The following is an 18,200-nucleotide window of genomic DNA, read 5'->3' on the forward strand; positions in this document are numbered from 1 at the left end:
AGGCCACCTCATCCTGTGGACTGCCAGAAAGAGGGGCGGAGAGTGAGACCTGGCTACGTGGCCACCAGGTGGCGCATAAGCCGCATGGGCCTTTGTGGTCGCAGCCACGTGACCCTGGGGACCGCAGCCGCGGGCCCAGACACGTGCCCTGGGGAGCCCTGTGACAACCACGCACAGATTGGCCACCAGTTCCTCGCCAGCTCGTGGGGCTGAGCGGCAGCTAAGTCTTTATTTTACACTTCTAACGGGGCTACGCCAGCCAGGTTCAGAAATGTCAGCAAGGATGAGAGTCCTGCCGCTGAGGCTGCTCCCTCGCGAGTCGCCACCTTTCCCCCTAGGCTCAGTCCCCTTAGTTATCTCCGCACAGCGGGAGCCAGCAGTTTCCATGGGAACCACAGTCGGATTTACGCGCCCAGCAATGGCCCCCCCTGGCACAGGGACAGCTTCTGATCCCACTGGAGCCGGGAGGATCATGGGGTGGGGAACAAGCCATCGCTCCGGGTCCCCAGGGTCAGTAGCCATGTTGTCCTGGCAAACCCTAGAGGGGCCATCCGGGGTCCCGCATCACCCCCGCCCAGACTGTGCGGCCACTATGACTGGCCTGCCCTCTCCGTCGGCGTGGCCGCGCTCTCTGCTGCTCGGGTTCTCATTGGCTCGATCTCTATTCATTCTTGCGAGGGCTCTCCCTGATTGGTTAAAATAGGCTTTCCTCGCAGGGTTTGACGGCACTCTCGGACAGTCTGGTACCTAAAAGGGCGTGCTGGGACGAGGATAGGGTGGGGGCTGAGACTCTCGGGTTTAGGGAGTCCTGGCTACCCGGTCCGCAGCGCCCTCGACTGGGCAGTCAGGCCGCTGTCTGTGGTGCTGAAGCCTCGAAGAAAATTTTACACATGAAAGCAGCCCCGACGTAAACGTGCACCAAAGGGGGATGTGCCACCCCCTATCGCCTTAGTAGCGGTCAGGTCCCGCCAGCAGAGAGGGAGCGTGACTCCGCGGGCGGACCAATTATGAATCCAGAAAGCCAGAACATTCACCTCAAGTTTATGGTGTCCGAGAAGGCCCAGTGGTTTCCCTGGGCTGCAGGGCACCAGCAGGGTTTGACTGAAATCCTAAGCTCCAAACCTCTTTACCCTCTTCGCAGCAGTGCCGAATGCCCCTACACTGTGGGGTGCCAGTCCCCAGCTTTTGAACCCTAGAGACACATAACTCACATGGTCTCAGTACCTTCTGCAGGCAGACTAGGACCCCAGCCATCCCCCTTCCTCCTTTGGCCTTGAGACTACACAGGGGACCCAGGCCCTTGCCCGTTGAAGTCTTGGATCCTCGTCTCTTTCCCGTTCTCTTGGTGGACAGCATCTCGCAAAGGTTGTACAATAGACCACGGATACCTCCTCTCCCTCTTCGTTCCTCCAGCTCCGGGTGCTGGACAGAGAAGGAGAGCCTACCCTGTCTTCCGGCTAGAAAGCCCTTCCAAAAAGGGGCGCCAGGGCAGGAAGTAGGGTCCGCGGGGTCAAAAGAGCCCGAATCTGGTGTAATGAGTCCTCAGAAAGCTGGTCCAGGGCAGCGCGCGCTCGCTTCCACCTGCCGCGCCGTCGGGCGCCGCGAGGAGGTGGGGCTTGGTTGCTACAGCCAATGAGCGACGCCGGCGCTGGCAGCTGCTGATATAAAGGGCTGGGGGCGGCGGCGGCGCGGCCCAGATCGCGGAGCGCGCAGCGCGGGCCGGAGGGTGGGAGGGAGGGCGGGCGAGGGCAGAGGACTGAGCATCCAGAAGCGGACAGGCCCAGCTGAGGGACAGCGGCAAAAGGCAGACCTCTGCGATCTCTGTTGGGAAGTGCAAACTCCCCGGGCCCCGCGGGGCCGCGCCGGGGGCCTTCTCACTCCTGCGCCCGCTTCCTCTTTTCATCCCCTGCCGCCCGCAGACCACCCCGGGGCTCTGTTAATCGCGCGCGCGACCCCGGGCTCGGGCCCGTCTCCGGCCCTCGAGGGAACCGCTGCCTTCACCGACACCTCTGCAGCGGCCGCCCCTGAGGCCGCCTGGGTAGGACGCCGGCGTGAGCATCGAGCACCCCCCAAGAAGTGCACGACCCTCGGAGTCGCCCTCAACACGGACCGCGCCCGCCGGGCACACAAGAATGGTCACTGTAGGTATTCCCCTGTCACTGAGAGGGAATGTGGTCGGGAACGAGTTAGGCACAGGTTCCGCGGAAATGGAGGTGGGGGGGTAGGACCAGGCCTAGTTAGGCCCAGTTAGGGGGGGTAGGACCGAGCCTCGGGGCCTGAGAGTGGGCAGGGCCGCGCCCAGAGTGCTGAGGACGCTTAAGAGTATGGCCAGAGAGACCTTAGAGAGCCAAGCTGCGGTTCGGGGGGCATCCTACGACGCCCTCGGGGTGGGATCCCCCCCCCAAGCAGGCCGAATGGGGGAGGGGCCGCGGCGGCAGAGGATACCTCCTCCATCCAGGCCTGGACCCCGCAGGCCGCCAAGGCAAATGCAGGGCCCCAATCACTGGTGCTGAGCCAGGAAAGGCGTCAAGGCATCCCCGAGAGCCCTGGGGAGCCGGTGGCGTCGGATCGCGCGCCGCGGGCCTTGGCTGCGCCCAGGATCCGGGCGTCTCGTCCTCGGGCCCGTCGACCTTGCGGCAAGCGGGGAGGGGAGAGAAGGGGGCGCGCCCAGAGGCCCCGCGGGCCCGCCATCGCCGCCACCGCATCTCTTTGTTTCTCCGAGCTTCTTCGCGGGCCGTAGCATCGCGCGGGCGCCTCAGGCTGCGGGGAGGGGGAGGGGAGAGGAGGGCTCATGGGGGACTTCCCGGCTGCTGGGCCCTCGCCCCACGGGGAATAGGGTAAGGGGCTCAGGCAGGCACCCTACACCAGATCCAGGCGCCCCACCCTGCCAAGGCTCTGGGCCGCGGGGTGACCTTGAGCGCGCCTGCCCGCCCGCGCCACTCGCCCCGTTCCCGGTGCATTCAGCAGCCACAGAGCTGGTCAGCTCCCCAGCGCGCGGCCACGCCCGACCACGCCCGACCTGGCCCCGCCCCGCCCCGCCCATATAGGCCCCGCCCTCGGGGCCCTTGGGTCCCGGCCTCGTCCGAGCCCTCGGATTTCCACCAGGCAGCTCAGGCGTCTCCCGGGGGCGGGGCTGGCCAGTTCTAGTCCCACCCCGACTCCACCCCCACCCCCGCCGAGCGTCTCCGCTCCCCGCGCCGCGGTGCGTCCTTTGTCTGGTCCCCGCGTCCTGGCCTCCTTCATCCGCTCTTCTAGTCTCTCAATTCTGTGTGTGTGTGTGTGTGTGTGTGTGTGTGTACACTGTGTCTTTTTCTGGGCCTCTTTTGAGTCTTGGCGAGCACAGTGGGTGGGGGGGTGCTCAGCACTCCCTCCTGGACCCTGGGACCCGCCTACCTGGCCCTGAGAAATGAGGTTGGAGAGGCCTCACTTTCCTGCTCTGTGACCTCAAGCCAACTCCTTCCCCTCTCTGGGCCTCACACTGCTCACCCAGGTTCAGGAACGTGCATATGGCTTCCTGGGGTCCCTCAGAACCCCTGTATCCATTTCTCCGATTTGTTCCCTCATTTGAAAAAGGGAAACATGCACAAAGAGGAGAGGGTGTGGTCAGAGGTCACGGGAGGGCCTTGGAAACTTGGTTACTTTAATGGATGGCACTCAGGCAGAGATCCACTATGGGGAGAGGCTGGGAGGAAGTGAGGTGATAGATTGAGACAGTAAGGGCCCTGCATTGGATGAGAAGGGCCCAGAAGTGGGAGGCTCAGTTAAAACCACGTGGTGGCTCAGCCTTGCCATGCATAGCCAACTCAATGCCCTATTGTCACCGGTATCCAGGCATCTGTCACTGTGACTGGGGCCTGGGCATGCAGCTGGGGGTCAAGGGGGTCAGACACTGGAGGGTCTACACAGCAAGTGACCGCAGGCATGTTCACTGCAAAATATGTATGTCAGATGTACGTGCAATGGTGCAAAAGAGTTGGAGAAAGATTGAAAGAGAGGGAGGGGGAGACAGAGAGGAGAGATGAACAGAGAGGGAAAGAGAAATGGGGGGAAGGGGCGCAGAGGAAGAGATTCCGGAAGAGCTGGAGGGAGGGAGGGAAGGTTCCACTGCTCCCAGTCGGCATCTGCCTCTCCATCCAAGCCCCCCACTCTGATTTCACCCTCCCCCATTCCTGGCCTGGGATAGCCTTCAGAGGTCCCTGTGATCTCCATGTCATATCAGGCCACACATTTGTTGTGGACTGGAGCAGGGTGGGTGTGATCTCCACCAATCCGATCCCCATTATCGGCTTAGCCAGCTCAGCCATGGAGGAAACACAGGTGACACTGATCCCACTAAGCCCTGGCACAGATGGGAGGGAGATGGGGTGGTGGTGAGATTCATAGGCTGAGGCTCCTGATCCTGAGTAGAAATCCTCCTGCCACCTCTTTTTTCTTTTCTTTTGGTTTTAGAGAGAGAGAAAGAGAGGAAGACATTGATGTGAAAGAGAAGCATTGATCGGTTGCCTCCTGCATGCACCCTGACCGGGATTCGAACCTGCCACCTTTTGGTGTACAGGATGACACACCAACTAACTAAATCACACCATCCAGGGCCCCAATTACTTTTTAACCCCCTCCAAGTTGATGACAGCTTTTGGGGTGGGAGGATTTATAACCCAGTAGGTTTTGGGGTCATCTGATCAGTAGTCAAACCACCACCTCCCCATTCAACCTGGGCAAGTCCCAGATCCCTCTGTCCTTTGTTTCTCCACTTGCGAAGAAAAGAAGATATTTCCACTTTCTGTGTAGTTGTGGGAAGTCAGTGAAAACTTTGCAACTGTCAGTGCCTGGCACATAGTAGGGGTTCCAAAGCTGGAACCTGGTATGTCCTGTAACAGGGCTGTGTACTGCTGAATACTTGCCCAGTTCCTATAGCAGACATTATCAACTGATTGAAGAACTCTGTCTCACTGAGCCTGGACTGGAATTCAGAATCCACCTCCATACACAGGAGACCTCTTTTCCTTTAGTGGAGGGACAAGTCCAGAGGCAATGTGAGTGTCAGAGGACACACAGTGTGAAGGGGGAAGCCAGCAGCTGGCACATGGTGACACCTAGTAAATATTTGCTGAATTTAATGAGTAGCAAACTCAGCCAACACAGTGGATTTATATGTAGTGATGCCCAGGGCATGGCATAGAGTTGGTGCTCCACTTAATTTTACTGTTACTGTTTTTACTATTATTGGCCTTTTCATTAGGAAAATGGGCTTTGGAGTTCAAACCTTGGATTTGAATTCTTGGTCAATCATTTGCCTGTTACCTAACCTCATTCAAATCCCAGCCCTTCAAGGACACTGTTTCCTCATCTGTTAAATGGAGGGAAGAGTCCCCAAATATTCAACGTTGGGAGAATTGCCTGGAAATTCTCACATAAAGAATTTTGTCTGGCCCTGGCCAGTTTTGCTCGGCGGTTAGAGCATTGTCCCACGGACCAAAGAATCTCGGGTTTGATTCTGGTCAAGTGCATGTGCCTGGGTTGTGGTTCGTTCCTGGCCCTGGCCAGGGTCATGCGGGAGGCAACCAGTCGATGTATCTCTTTTTTATTTATTTTTTTCTTTATTGATTTTTAGAGAAGGGAGAGGGAGATAGAGAGAAACATCAATGAGAAAAAACATCGATTGGCTGCCTCCTGCATGACCCCCACTGGGGATCTGGCCCACAACCTGGGCATGTGCCCTGACCAGGAATCAAACGGGCAACCTTTAGGTACATGGGTTGATTCTCAACCACTGAGCCACACCAGCCAGGTATCTGTGCCATCCTTTTAATAAGAATAAATGTGAAGAAGGAGTCCCCCAAAGAAGAGCGAGGATTATCCCTGAGGACACAGCTCGCAGGTGGCAGAACTGTGCATTGGCCACAGTCATTAAATACAGTTCTGAAGTCTGACAAAGAGGTTTGAAATGGAGTTTCTCCATTTATATTACTCAACACCTCTGAGCTCAGCCTCCTCACTTGTAAAATTAAGAATGTGTTGCTCTCTTTCAAAATTGTTGAGAGAAATAAGTGAAATGATGCCTTGAAACCCATCACACAGTACCTAACACATAGTAGATGCCCAATGAAACAGGACGATTATTAAAGCAGGATTATGAGGCATGGATGGCAGACATGGCGAACCTGTTTCCACTTCTTGTGGTTGTGCCCATGGCAGACATGGCTAACTGATCTCAAAAAGCTTTTCGGCTGCACGTGTAGTTAGATCCTTCCTCGAGCCCCTGGGACAGTAATTTGAAATTTGCAGCAAAGTGGGGCAGAGGCCTGGGAGCATTAAATAGCAAACCTGAGGAAACAGCTGGGAAATGTTAGAGCCAGCACTAGGTTGGCAGTGGAAGTTAGAAACATGGAGATAGACTCTGGATCAGAAAAGCTCGTGTGTGAACCCCTATTCCACCATTTGTAGGCTGCATGGTCTTTGGTAATTTTCCAAACAACACTGAATCTCACTTTATCTGTTGTCTTAGCTCAGGCTGCTATACAAACATGTCATAAACTGAGTAGCTTAAACAACAGACATTTATTTCTCCTAGTTCTGGAGGCTGGGGAGTTGAAGTTCAAGGTTCCAGCTAATTCAGTTCCTGGTGAGAGCTCACCTGCTGGTTTGCAGATAGCTGTCTTCTTGCTATGTCCTCACATGGTGTAGAGAGAGATTATCTCTCTCCTGTCCCTTTGTATAAAGCACTAATGCCATTCATGGGGGATCCACCTCCATGACCTAATTACCTCCCAAAGGCCCACATCTAAATATCATCACCTTGGGGGTTAAGGTTTCAACATATGGATTGGTGGTGGAGGGCACAAGCATTTATTCCATAATGTCTGTTAAGCAGGGGGAATAAAAGCCTTTTTTTTAGGGCTGTTGTGAATAAGAAAAGAAAAATTACCTGTAGACAGTTTTCCTCTGTGCCTGGCATATAGGGAACACAATTTGAGAACAATTGTGGTATTGTATTTTGGGTCAGGGATGGCTGAGATGATGTGTACTTGCTAACTATTTCTAATTCTGTGGCCACAGCAGACATTGCTAATCAATCACAGTGGTCTTACCTGCTGAAACCCAATGTGGCTTCAAATCTTTCTTAATTTACCCATCTAGGAAGACCCTACCAATCAATTTGAGTTTTCAGGAGAGGGCAACCTATTCACCAACCATGTCATAAGAGAAGACCTGTGGAAATGTTGGCTACTCTACTTTCCAGTGCCCATCACAGACAACACCTATCAATCCAGCACTGTTTCCTTCTGCACCCAGATGTGGCTTTAAAATTCTTCTTGATGTGGCCTTTAGATGTAAAATAGATGTGTAATATATTTAAAAGTTGTTAAGAGAGTAGATATTAAAATTTCTCATCACAAGAAAAAAATTTTGTAGCTGCCCTGGCCAGTTTGGCTCAGCAGTTAGAGCATCACCCCTTAGATTGAAGGGTCTTGGGTTGGATTCCTGGTTGAGGGCACATACCTGGGTTGCAAGTTGGATCCCAGGCCCCTATCAGGAGACAACCAACCAATGTCTCTCTCACATTGATGTTTCTCTCTCTCTCACTACCTTCCACTATATCTAAAAATCAAAGGGAAAATATCCTCAGGTGAGGATTAACAAAAATAAAATTATGTAAATAAATAAATATATAAATAAAATTTTTGTGACTATGGAGAAGGATGTTAACTAGATGTATTGTAGTGATCATTTTGCAATATATACAAATATCAAATCATGTTGTATGCCTTAAACTAATATAATTTTATATGTCAGTTATATCTCAATTTAAAAAGTAGGGAAAGAACATTCAATAAAATTTAACATCCAATTAAGTTTTGTGTTTTAAAAAAAATAATAATAAAATAAAACTTAACCTCCATTATTTAAAAAAAAAAAAAAAAAAGTATCTTGTGCCCTGGCTAGTTTGGCTCAGCGGTTGGAGTGTTGGCCCACGGACCAGAGAGTCCCAGGTTCAGTTCTTGCTAAGGGCACATACCTCAGTTGCTAAGAGCACATACCTGGCCCCAGTTGGGGTCATGTGAGTGGCAACCACTTGATGTGTCTCTCACATCGATGTTTCTCTCTCTCTCTTCCTCCCCCTCTCCCTCCTACTCAAATACAAAAAAAAAAAAGTCCTCAGGTGAGGATAAAATAAATAAATAAATAAAAATGTATCTTGTTAGGGTACTAGGAATAAAATTAAACATTCGTAACCTGATAAAGGCCATTTACAAAAAACCTAAAGCAAAGATCATATTTAGCTGTGAAATGTTTAAAGCATTCCTTTAACATCAGGAATAAAGAAGACACTATCACATTGTAGCCCCTGCACTAAGACAATAAAAAAATAATAGGTATAGATTGAAGATTTTAAAAACTGTCATTGCCCTGGTCGGTTTGGCTCAGCGGTTGGACCATGGCTCTGTGGTCCAGAGATACCCGTGTTTGGTTCCCATAAGAGCACGTACCTCAGTTGCAATATGTCCCCGGCCCTGGTTGGGTCGTGCGGGAGGCAGCCACTCGATGTGTCACTTTCACGTGAAACACATCCCTTTCTCTCCCTCCCACTCTATCTGAACAAAAAAGGAAAAAATAAATAAAAACTCATTATTTGCAGATGTTGTTATATTATACTTTTTTAAAACGCTTAGTGGAAAAACTGTGGGAGTGCCCTGACCAACGTGGCTCAGTTGGTTGAGTGTCATCCCACGCACTAAAGGATCCCTGCTTGGATTCTGGTCAAGATACATTCCACAGGAAGCCAATTGATGTTTCTCTTTCACATCGATGTTTCTCGCTCTTCTCTCGCTCTCTCCCCCCCTTCCTCTCTCTAAAATCAATTAAAAAATAATTTAAAAAAAATTTTTTAAAGAAAAACTGTGGGGGTAAATGCCTAGTGGGAAATGTATGCATTAAATGTCAACACATTGGGGATAGGAATTACTGTTGGTGAGAAGAGGATAGTACACGGGTAGAGAGGAACTTATGAGAAAGGGCTTCAAAGCTAATAAAAATACTATAGTTCTTATTCTGAAGACAAAAGTGTTCATTTTATTATTCAGATGCACAGGCTGATTTTAGACAAACAGGCAAACATATATACAAAGAAGTATACATGGCATTTATATATGGAGTTTTTCACAGTGAAATCATATGTTAAGTGCTTTGCTCAGTGCTCACGGAGTGGAAGAGATCATTAGAATAATACAGTGTCCTCTCCCCATGTTCAAGCCCATGTCAGACATGACTAATCCATCATCACTGAGCCCCTCCTCACTCCCCTGGTCCCCTGGGGACTGGGCCGTGAGTGGGTGTGGCCTGTTGTCTTCAGCAGATACTCGGGGCCATGGAGTCTCAGGTGGCAGGGGGCCCGGCCGGCCCGGCCCTGCCCAATGGGCCACTCCTTGGTACAAATGGAGCCACTGATGACAGCAAAACCAACCTCATCGTCAACTACCTGCCCCAGAACATGACCCAGGATGAGTTCAAGAGTCTCTTCGGCAGCATTGGTGACATTGAGTCCTGCAAGTTGGTTCGGGACAAGATCACAGGTGTGGCTTCCAGCAGGTGGGGAAGTAGGGGAGAGGGATGGTAGCCTCAGGAGTACAGGTGTGTGTGATGGGGCCAGGTGGGACTCTGGAGGTTTCTGAGGTGTGATTGGGAGAAAGGTGTAACCCCAGGTGGGGTGTCTCAGGGATGATGGGGGCAGGTGAAACTCTGGGGTCTAAGGTGTCCTGTGGTGGTCAGCCTCTCAGACCTGGGTCAGGGAGGATACTGGCAGGTCCAGGAGGTAGGTCATCATCCTGTCCTGCCCACAGGGCAGAGCCTCGGCTACGGGTTTGTGAACTACTCTGACCCCAACGACGCAGACAAAGCCATCAACACCCTGAACGGCCTCAAACTACAGACAAAGACCATCAAGGTTGGTGCCCTTGTTCCCCTGTACTGCCTGTCCACACCTACCCCTGTTAGTGTTCATCCTGACTGTCCCCATTTTCTCTTACTGCCCACCAGGACCACCCCCTTCACTGCCATCCATCCTCCATGGCTCATCCCCTGAGGGGTTTAAATCTCTCCCCCAGGGTTTTCTGGTTGGCCAGCTTGGGGGCCAATGGCTTTGCCTCTCTGACCTGTTTCCTCACTTGTCAATAAAGAGAATATTAGCGCTCCCATTCTGTGGAGGTTCAAGTAGGTACCTTTCCAACTGGTATTAGAAGTGACCAGGGTCCTGTGGACAGCCCCTTTCCTACCTTTGTTATGGAAATGGGGGAGGGGTGGGGACCCATCTGCCATCTGGAGCCTAATTAGGGTCTGGGAGGGTGGGATTAGGGGTGGGCCACTCCCCCATCTTTGTGTAATGCTCCCCCCCCCCACAACCTCCCCTCTCAGCAGCTGCAGCTGGGACCCTGGGAGCCCAAGTTCCCTAGGGGGGATTGCCATGGAAACCCCCCTCTCTAGGTTGCCTGGAGTGTCTGGGCTCCATCCCACAATTCTGCTCCTGAACCCTGGGGGAAGGTGGGCTGGAGGGGTTACCCATCTGGCCCCAGTTTGCCATAGGAACAGAGGTGTGGGAATCTCTTCCTCCCTGGGGTGGGGGCAAGGTGACCTGATGGGTCTCTCCTGACCACCTAAACCCAGAAGCCCCTAAGCACAAGAGTGCCCTAATGATGAACTGTAAGACCCTGTATGTATGTGTGACCCTGGGCTGTGAGACAGTATTTGTTGGATACTGTGGCTATGTGAGTGGCTGTCGTCACATAGGTCCAGCTATGATAGACTTTGGGTGTGTTACTGTGTCTGTGAGACATGTTTTCTACCTGACAGGTGCTTTGTCACACACTGTAACTCCAGCTGTGACCTGGGTGTGACTGGCTGTGACAGGGTATTTGTATGTCACACTAAAGTGTGGGTGTATCTACCTGTGCCACATTCGGGGTGTAATGTGTGTGATGTTGTGGGCTTGTGTGGCAGTGTAACAGGTGTGTGCAACTCTTACAGTAATTATCCAAGATCCCCAGAGTTGCCATGAAGGTGACTGAGGTCTTGTGTTACCCTGCTGCCTGTGTAGTCATCGTGATTGCATTGGATAGCACACTGTGGCCGTGTGTGTGTGTGTGTCTGGCTGTCAGGCTGTCTGTCTGCTAGGGTGGCTGTGTTGTATATTCAGTCCTGACTATGTGTTCCAGCAGATTTGCCCAAAATATTTCTAGCTGCCCATTGTGTGCCAGGCACCATCCTGGTGAGTGTGAGAAGGATCCAAGTTAGCAAACATCTTGGAAGGACAGAAAAGGCCCCTGAAGACCTACTCTGTTCTTCAGATGACCCCAACCCCAGACACCCAACCAAGAGCTCAGACCCCCTTCTTCTGGTCACCCCTAACTTCCAACTCATCAATAAAATTCTCACCCCTCAAAGTTCACAGAACTGTGGAAGAGAGCAAAAATTGTAAAATAGCCTGACCAATGTGGCTCAGTGGTTGAGCATCGACCCATGTACCAAGAGGTTGCCAGTTTGAATCCCAGTCAGGCCACATGCCCAGGTTGTGGGCTCAGTCCCCAGTGGAGGACATGCAGGAGGCGGCCAGTCAGTGTTTTCTCTCATCAATGTTTGTGTGTGTCTCTCTCTCCTTCTCCCTCTCTCTCTCTCTCTAACAAATAAAGAAAAAAAATTTTTTTAACTCTTTTAAAAAAATTGTAAAATATATAGCCCTGATTTGTAATTATCATTACAGAAATATAGCAGCTGATGTTTTGTTTTATTTTTTTAGAGAGAGAGTAACATTGATTCCATAGTGGAACATAGATTAGCTGCCTCCTACACTCCCCACACTGGGGATCAAGCCTGCAACCTGGGTGCCCTGACCGGGAATCGAACTGGTGATCTCTTGGTGCATGGGTCAACGCTCAACCACTGAGCCACACTGGCCAGGCCATTTTGTTAGTTTTTACATTAGCTATTTCTAATGAGTAACATGCCCTCACAACTCACAGCCCCAAACAAAAGCCAGACCCTTGATAATGACCCCTATCTACCCAGAGGTTAATTTAGAAGAAATAGAAAATAGACATCAGCCCTGGCCAGTTTTCTCAGTGGTTAGAGCATTGGCCTGCAGACCAAAGAGTCGCAGGTTTGATCCCTGTTAAGGGGACATACCTCAGTTTCAGTTCATCCCCAGCCCTGGTTGGATTGTGCAGGAGGCAACCAGCCGATGTGTCTCTCTCACATTGATGTTTCTCTCTCTCTCTTTCCCCCTCCCACTCTATCTGAAGACAAATGGAAAAATATCCTTGGGTGAGGATTAATAAAGAAAATAGACATCAGCAGAAATGAGGAGAGAGGAGCTCATGACACTCCCTGCCCCCACCAGCTACAGGTCACCCTGTTAGCACTGGGGGTGGACCCTTCAGTCCATGTTTCCAGGACACTGATAAACACACAATAGTCACACAATACTCACTGCTCTATAAATGGACTTTTTCTTTCCTCCACTTCACAATGCTCACCACTGTTTTGGGCAAATCAATATCCACGTCCACCATTTTTTAAACGGCTGCAGAGAGTTTCATTGTTTGGCTGGACCATAATTAATGACATGAGTCGAATGATCATAGTAAAATGTGTCTGATTCACAACTAGGTTGTACTAAAATGTTTCTAATTCTAAGAGGACTGCTTTGAGAGAGAGTAAGGTGGGTAAGGGCGGGAACCCAATTCAGGTGGAAGAGAACAGGGTGGACATTTCAACTGAAATGAAGAAAAAAAAGGAAGAGAGTTCTAGGCAGAGGGATCAGCCAGTACAAAGGCCATGAGGCAGGACTGTCCGGTGTCTGGGGAACAGGATGCAGCCTGTGTGTCTGGAACAGAGCTATCAAGGTGGAGATGAGGGCAGGGGCGATGGGGTAGGTCATATATAGCCTGTGGGCCATAGGAAGGACTTGAACTCTGAATCTATGGGTTTCTTTTTTTTTTTATTCTTCACCTGAGGATATTTTTTCTATTTATCATTAGATAGAGGGGAAGAGAGAGAGAGAAACATCAATATGATAGAGCCAGAGACTAGCCGTGACCGAGGTATGTGCCCTTGACCGGAATTGAACCTGAGACTCATTGGTCCGTGGGCTAAAGCTCTAACCACTGAGCAAACCAGCCAGGGCAGGCCTTGAACTCCAAAGAACTTGGGAACCATGGATGGTTCTGAGCAGGAGTCATGTGATGTGGCTCAGCTGTTCACAGGTGCCCTCTGGCTGCTGTGTGGGGAACACAGGTGAGGCTGGGAGTGGGGACTGGCAAAAAACGACTGTACTGGTCGGGGTTAGCAATGGCGGGGGCTGGGCCAGAATGGGGAGACGAAAGTGGGAAGAAAGTCCTGGGTGGCGTGGCTCAGTTGATGGGAGTATCATCCTGTGCACGGGAAGGTCTTGGGTTCCACTGCTGATCAGGCCACAAACCTGGGCTGTGGGTTTGATCCTGCTGAGGCATGTGCGGTCAATCGAAGTTTCTCACATTCTCTCTTCCTCTCTTCTCTAAAATAAAAAATAAAAAAATATGTCCCCAGGTGAGAATTAAAAAATAAAAAGAAAGTGGGAAGAAGTATGCAGATTCTGGATATGGGGAAAGTGGAGCCAACAGGACTGGCGGTGGATTGAATGTGGGTATGAGAGTCAGAGGGACGTCAGGGACAACTGAGGCTGGGTGCTGAGCTCCCAGGAGCACAGAGCTGCTGTTACTGAGTCAAGACAAGTGGGAGGAAGTAGGGAACCACATGCAGCTGCACCCTGATCCATGAGGCCCCTTCCTGGGGTGCCTGGAGGCGGGTGTCACACAGGTGTAGAGCTCAGGGGCCAGGTTTGTGCTGGGGATGGACATTTGGGAGTCATCAGGATTGAGCTGATGGTGAAAGACCTGAGTGACTCTCAGGGACCCAGTGCAGTTAGGAAAACAAGAGGTCAGTGTCCTAGGCTCACTTTCCAAAGGAGTGGGAAGCATTCATGCTGACAGGATGCCCAGCATGAGATTATAAGCTGAGGACACAAGAGTCCCTGAGGTCTTCCAGGAAACATGTGACCCCAGGGGTGTGGCTCCTTTGACCTCCTCAGGTAACAAGTGCCCCATCAATTTATGCAGGCAGGACCACGGCCATGTCCTCTCCCCCAAGCCCTGGTCAGCCACAGCCATGGTGACTGTTGAGTGAACAGATGAGGCATTTCTGTGATTCAGTGATGGTTTGGATGTGGCCTCTCTCCCCTCATCCCCTTACACCTGTACCTCCCTCAGGTATCCTATGCCAGACCCAGTTCTGCATCCATCCGGGATGCCAACCTGTACGTCAGCGGGCTCCCCAAGACCATGAGCCAGAAGGAAATGGAGCAGCTCTTCTCCCAGTACGGTCGCATCATCACTTCCCGGATCCTGGTGGACCAGGTCACAGGTCAGGCCCCTGGAGAGGGTGCACCTGGTGGGGCTCTGAGTGGAGGCACCAAAGTGAGACCAAAACTTAGAAATGGGGAATGTTAGGGCAGGAATCAGGGGAGCAGGAGGGGATTGTATGGGAGGAGGCAGGGTCCTCATGACACCCTCACCCCCTGGCAGGTGTGTCTCGGGGCGTGGGGTTCATCCGCTTTGACAAGAGGATTGAGGCCGAGGAGGCTATCAAAGGATTGAATGGACAGAAGCCACTGGGAGCAGCTGAGCCCATCACAGTCAAGTTTGCCAACAACCCAAGTCAGAAGACAGGGCAGGCCCTGCTTACTCACCTTTACCAGTCATCAGCCCGGCGCTATGCAGGCCCCCTGCACCATCAGACACAACGCTTCCGGTGAGGCCCCTCCTATCCCTACCCTGGACTCCCCAAACCCCAGGCCAGAAGCCCCAGGCTTCCAGCTGCCCTCCCTGAGCCCCAGTTCTGCAGGGGGGACACCAGCACAGTGCCTACATGCTGGGACTGCTGAGGGCGGCAAAGGGGAAACATGAGTTTCTGTCAGGGGCTGCAGCCAGGCCCTGATCACAGCTGGTACTCAGTGTGTGCTGGGCACTGTGCGTGGCATTTTCAGCGTTAAATTTAGAATCACCTGATTCGGTCCTGCTGTGACTGCCCCTCTCTGGCACGTGACTCCAGCTGCCTGCCTCAGTTTTTTCATGCACATTTCATGAGTGCATCCTGCCTGCCAGGCACATTCATTTATTCTGCAAAGCAACTCCATGAGAATGCAGCTTGTCTTGTCCCCATTTGACGGATAGGGACCCTGGAACTCAGAGATGTGTCACTTGCCCAGCCCAACCATTGTGGTGAAGAGACTCAAACCTTCCTTTCTGGGGACCTGAACCCTATAGGGTCGGGGGCAGGCAAGTGAGGTCAGGTGGCTGGGAGAGGGAGGATGAGAATGTGGCAGGGCAGGCAAGAGGCGGTGCTGGAGTGACCATGGTCCGTGCCAGGCAGTGTCCAGCCGGACGGGCAGCAGGCGGCGGGGGCAGGGCTGGCACTGCTGGCCTGCAGGGTGGGGGCAGGGAGGGCCGGCCGGCTGACTTGCATCACAGCCGAGGACGTGCCTGGAGGCCACCAGTGACCACCCCTTTTGCCCCACAGGCTGGACAATTTACTCAACATGGCCTACGGAGTCAAGAGGTAACAGTGCCCCCACCCCACTGCCCCCAGCCCCTCACTGTCCCTCCTCGGACACTTGCCCTGACGGACCCCTCTCCACCTAACCCTCAGGGCTGCCAGCTTAGCTGTGTCTGTACCTGTCAGGAAGTAGCATGGCCATTAAGAGATTTGGGGGCTGTGGAGCCTAGTAAATGCCTCCTGTGTAGTAGTACAAAGAGCTACTGTGGAATTTGGGCCCAGAGGCCCTGTCCGTGACCCACTCCAGCCCGGTGAGAAGTGGGCAGTGTGACCTGGGTCACAGCCATGACCTCTGGTTCCCAGGTTAAGACTGAGTTCCCCCTGCCACTGTTGGTGGTCCTTGCTGAGGGTCACAGTCTGCCCCATTCTGCCCTGTAGTCAGGGATGGTCCTGGAGGCCCCCATGACATTGTCCACATCCCTGATCCTGTTTCCGACCCCAGTTTATTGCATCATGAGCTGTTGAGTGCACGCTGAATGCCGGCCACTTGGCTTGCAGCTGGGTACCCAGCGTAGCCCATCCCTCGTGGAGATGAAATGATATTGAGCACAGTACATGGCACATAGTGAGCGCTCAATAAAAGGTAGCTGCTCTTATGATTATTGTTACTGTTATTAATGGTCTCAGTCTAGTGGGAGAGGAGACAGATAGGTGGTCAGTGATCAAGGCAGTGGAGTGGGCAGAAGGGGTGATGTGGACCCAGAGGGATCCTGGTCCATCTGAGGCAAGAGAGTGGAGGCGGGGTTCCTGGCAGCAGGATTGGCCTGTGCAAAGGCCTGGGCGAGGGAGTGAGCTCAAGAGATTGGTTCAGGCCCTGGGGTCCTGCCCAGCTGAGTGGAGCCTACTGTACGAGAGCTGTTGAGGGCTGGGTCACCACAGAAAGCAAAGCCTTTTAGGGAAGAGGGAGCTGATAGGAAATATACAGTTTAACTAGGAAAAGCCTAGAGGGACAGGGAGAGGAGGTGGCCACATATGGGTCAGAGGAGACCCCCTAAGGAGGTGACGGTTGTGCTTAGCCCTGACTAAGGAGGAATCGCTTAGATGCTACACTCACATCTGGGCTCCAGCACTGCCCTTTTGGGGTTGGCCTGTCACATGGCCGGGTGGCTGGTAGGACAAATGGGACAAGGTGGCAGGGTCAGGATGGGGTCAAAGAGGAGCAAGGGCAGGAGTTGAGTGGGAAGATGTGCCGAAGGAAGAAGGGGATGGCCAGGCATTTGGGGAAATAATCAGGGTTAACAGAGCCAAGGACCAAGTAGGGTCAAAGGTCATGGTGTCAGGGTGTAGTTCGGGGGCTTAGAGCAGGATCATGGTGGGGGCCTAATGTTTAGGGATAGTCAGAGGTCAGGAGAAGGTACAGGTAAGGGTGAAGATTGGGGACTGGAGTCTCAGAGCCGGTGGGGGTTGAAGGTGAGATTACAGATGGAGGTCACAGAAGGGTTAGGATAAGGCAGGGCTCACAAGAGCCCCAAGGTCAAGGCACAATCAGAAGTCATGGCAGTATCAGAGGTCACGGGATCACAGCAGAGTCGGGGGCATGCCGGGGGTCAGGGCAGAGCCCGCGTGACCCCCAAAGTAGTCCCCTGTCGCTCATCGCCAGGTTCTCGCCCATCGCCATCGACGGCATGAGCGGCCTGGCGGGCGTGGGCCTGTCGGGGGGTGCAACGGGTGCTGGCTGGTGCATCTTCGTGTACAACCTGTCGCCAGAGGCAGACGAGAGTGTGCTGTGGCAGCTGTTCGGGCCCTTTGGGGCAGTCACCAACGTCAAGGTCATCCGCGACTTCACCACCAACAAGTGTAAGGGCTTCGGCTTTGTCACCATGACCAACTACGACGAGGCGGCCATGGCCATTGCCAGCCTCAATGGCTACCGCCTGGGCGAGCGTGTGCTGCAGGTGTCCTTCAAGACCAGCAAACAGCACAAGGCCTGAGCCACCACCGCCCTCCCCACCCTCCCCGGGCAGCAGAGAGAGAGAGAAAGAGAGAGAGAAAGAAGGGGCCCGAGAGACACAGCACAGGCAGACCACGGACGGCACGAGGCCCCACACCCCTGCGGAAGCCACAGGGTGAGCACTCGGGCTGGGAGGGTCTGCAAGGAATGGGGGGTGCCTGGGGGTGCCCCACCCCATCCTCCTGTCCCTACCCCAGGCTGGGCTGTTCACTCTCTCGTCTTGGTTTTGTTCATGGCGATGGTTTTTGTTTCTTTTTTTGGCTAAAAAGAAAGCAGAGATGTGCCCCCAACCAACCCTCAACCACCCTTCACAGGATGGCTTTGGGGGGGGGCATGCTGGGGTGCCCTCCAGGCCTCCCCAATGCTGAGGTGAGCCTGAGTGGGGGAGGAAACAGGTTTAAAAATCCCCAACAAAGAGAAACATGAGAGGGGTGTGGGCATCCCTGGCCCAGAGCTCCTTGGTGGATTGTGAGGAGCAGGGCGAGGGGCTGGAAACAGAAACAAAATGAAAAAAAAAAAAGGGGTGGGTGGGAGGGGAAGAAAAACTCTATTTTTGTAAAAAGGGGAAAAAGACCTCGTGGAGAATTTTTACTGGGGATTCTTGAACTTG

At 52.8% G+C, this 18,200-nt stretch overlaps 1 protein-coding gene across 2 annotated transcripts; it reads left to right on the forward strand.

The window, feature by feature from the left end:
* The first annotated feature begins 1,919 nt into the window (after nt 1–1,919).
* On the forward strand, nt 1,920–17,604 carry ELAVL3 (ELAV like RNA binding protein 3). Of its 2 annotated transcripts, none has more exons than XM_036240594.1 (7): nt 1,920–2,141; nt 9,353–9,572; nt 9,840–9,943; nt 14,295–14,448; nt 14,610–14,835; nt 15,604–15,642; nt 17,219–17,604. In XM_036240594.1, exons 1-7 carry the CDS (start codon nt 2,133–2,135, stop codon nt 17,568–17,570), a joined length of 1,104 nt encoding a protein of 367 aa, XP_036096487.1. In that variant the 5' UTR covers nt 1,920–2,132; the 3' UTR covers nt 17,571–17,604. The 2 variants fall into 2 exon arrangements, with proteins under 2 accessions (XP_036096487.1, XP_036096488.1); XM_036240595.1 differs by having other exon boundaries at nt 9,356–9,572.
* The last annotated feature ends 596 nt before the right edge of the window (nt 17,605–18,200 follow it).

Source organism: Molossus molossus, unplaced genomic scaffold (genome assembly GCF_014108415.1).
Source record: "Molossus molossus isolate mMolMol1 unplaced genomic scaffold, mMolMol1.p scaffold_m16_p_4, whole genome shotgun sequence".
Taxonomy (NCBI): domain Eukaryota; kingdom Metazoa; phylum Chordata; class Mammalia; order Chiroptera; family Molossidae; genus Molossus; species Molossus molossus.